Source organism: Artemia sp. Qi Xiang Cuo, chromosome 1, assembly GCF_049724085.1.
Source record: "Artemia sp. Qi Xiang Cuo chromosome 1, ASM4972408v1, whole genome shotgun sequence".
Classification (NCBI taxonomy): Eukaryota; Metazoa; Arthropoda; class Branchiopoda; order Anostraca; family Artemiidae; genus Artemia; species Artemia sp. Qi Xiang Cuo.
The window spans coordinates 35,497,053-35,499,552 of record NC_142794.1 but is presented as its reverse complement, the minus strand read 5'-3'; the positions used below and the strand labels follow the sequence as shown (position 1 = coordinate 35,499,552).

General features: G+C 33.6%; 1 protein-coding gene across 2 annotated transcripts in view; it reads left to right on the top strand.

Moving 5' to 3' along the window:
• Positions 1–2,500, top strand: part of LOC148956240 (galactosylgalactosylxylosylprotein 3-beta-glucuronosyltransferase P-like) — a 171,083-nt gene that overhangs the window by 63,956 nt on the left and 104,627 nt on the right. Inside the window, exon 3 of one of the 2 annotated variants that reach the window (XM_089094675.1) lies at positions 641–754. The exons of the other annotated variant lie outside the window; for it this stretch is intronic. Within the exon in view, the coding sequence (XP_088950801.1) occupies positions 641–754 (114 nt within the window). The remainder of the gene's footprint in view (positions 1–640; positions 755–2,500) is intronic. 2 annotated transcript variants of the gene reach the window in all.

Below are 2,500 nucleotides of genomic sequence, written 5' to 3'. Positions count from 1 at the left end.
TGTTTTTGTTGTTTAGGGGAATCCATTTATAAGTGATTATCTATTTTGTAGTTTCGAGAATGGCCGCACAAGCCTTAAGGCTTTTTGGCAATTTTTTTCTTTTTTTTGTATTGTTTTTGTTTTGTTTTTTTATTGTTTTTGTATCTTTTTTTGTATTGTTTTCTCTATAATAAATTCAAAAAAAGTATGAAATTCCAAAATCTTTTTGAGACGAACACTCACAGGTGCGTATGCTACAATTTTTTTTTCTTTTCAGGGGTTGCTAAATATGCAGTCTCGTGCTTTTTATGTTCGAAATTTTTTGCTTTTCAGACAAAAAATTTGACCTTAAAAGTTCAAACAAGTCATGCATATATTTAGCAATATGTAGTTGAAGGTTCTGTATATTTTGAAACCCTACCGTTTCGATTAGAAAAGCCTGAGAATTTTCAATGTATCTCTTTCATTTATCTAAATAAAAACTATTAGCTTCGCTGTAACCTTGCAAATATGCATCCGGCAGTGTGAGGGTAAGACAGGATATTTAACCAGACCTTTTTTTAATATTTCTGAAATTGATTTTGCTTATGTTGTAATTATTTTAATTTATAATATTTACAAAGTATTATAATATCTATACTAAAAATTGTTACTATTCTAGCTAGCTTGAAAGAATCTACTTTGAATGCAGCAATCAGGGATACTCTTCTTCGATGTCTTTCGGGTAGTGACTTTTTCAAAGACCGCAATGTTGAATTAGTACCTACTAAGAAAGGTGAATTTTGTTTCCTTTTTTTCTACCACTAATCTCCGCTTCTATTGTAAACTTTTTCTAACGCTGAAACTACAGCAAAACGACACAGAATTTAAACTACATACTTACTGAATGGGGCGCTTGCGAAGAGATTCATTTCAGAGGAGAGGAATAAAATTCAATAGAACAGCAAAAAGCAGGCTACTTACATGATTGAAATAGGAAATACTGAAAAAAACCTCCAAAATCATGATATTTCAGGGAGCCTTAAGCCCCATCCAATATTCATTCTTGGTGTAAACACCATGCCTGTATAATTAAATAGAAGTTTACTCCATGGAATATTTTATATAAAATTATTATTCACATTGGTTATTTCAAATCAGAATAAAAAATTACCATCAATAGTTTGTCTGCATATGTGGTTCAATTATCCTGCATTAGAAAAATGGATTTATGGTTTTCAAGTATTTGGAATCCTCCTCCTCTGCCTTCGAGAAACCCTCGGATCAATTCTTAAGATTAGAACGTATATGCACCTATGCCGAGGAGTAATAGGCACATTAATGAAAAATAATGGTTATTTCTTTATTGCTTATCAGAAAAATAGATATTTAGAAAAGCATTTACATAAGTTTTAATCAGAGAACAATAAAAGAAAAGTGAAATGAATAAATTTTGTTGATGTGCATTTGTGTGCTGTGTATTTTTTATATGTTTTTTGGAAGTATTAACAATTCTGGGACAACGGCGTGGCACTTCATATGACAAAATATCCAATTGAAAAAGCTCAATAATTAACCATCTTCTCAAAAATAATATTCATCTTTTCAAATGTAATTGCAAGGGAACCGAGCTTTGCTCGCTGATGGAAGTTTTAAAAACAAAAAAAGGTGACCGGCGTATCTCTCCTCGTAGAAAATCTCACCCATTGGAACCTCCTGCCCCACAGAAAATTTTCCCTACAGAAATGCAATCCCCATACCCCGATTCACACTAGAAAAAACGTATTGTGAAATTTTTCTAGATTTAGTACTGACGTTCATTTTGTTTTATTGCCTAGTCAATTCGTGCTCCTGAACTATTCAAAGGAATTAAATATAAAACACAAGCTTTTTCAACAGAAAGTAAGGAGCAACATTAAAACTTAAGAGGAACCGAAACTGTTACGTATATGAGAAGGGTTGCTCTCTCCTCAACATCTCGCTCTTCGCGCTAAAGTTTTTTAATACTTTTAAAAAAGCATCTTATGTTTCTAATTAAACAAACCATGTGTTTCACGAGTCGTTATTAAGGAAATGAGACAAAATTCAGACTTTAGTGCAATGAGCAAGAAGTTGAAGAGGGGGCCGCCCCCCCCCCGCCGATACCTAAGCGGTTCTGGTCGGTTTAAATTTTAATATTTCTCCTTACTTTCAGTTTATAAAATGTGTTTCTTTATTTAATTTCTGATCATTTTTTTAATAATGCCTGGAAATCTGGCTCCAAATCCACGGAAAAATCCCTCCTTCCCCTGGATATATCCTCTAGACAATTCAATCCTGGTGAAATTTACCCCGGGCAATTACCCTTAACATCTCCACGCGTAAAATTGAGTCGGCAAAGAGAAAGCAAGACATAGGAAGAATTTCGTATAGGAATTCTGGCAAATTCCCCCGTACAAAATTTCCCCTGAAAAATTTACTTCCTGTAAACATTTTTTCCCATGAAAAATTCCCCCTATGGAGAAAATCCCCCAGCAGAAAATCTGTCCCCCTCCGCCAGTAG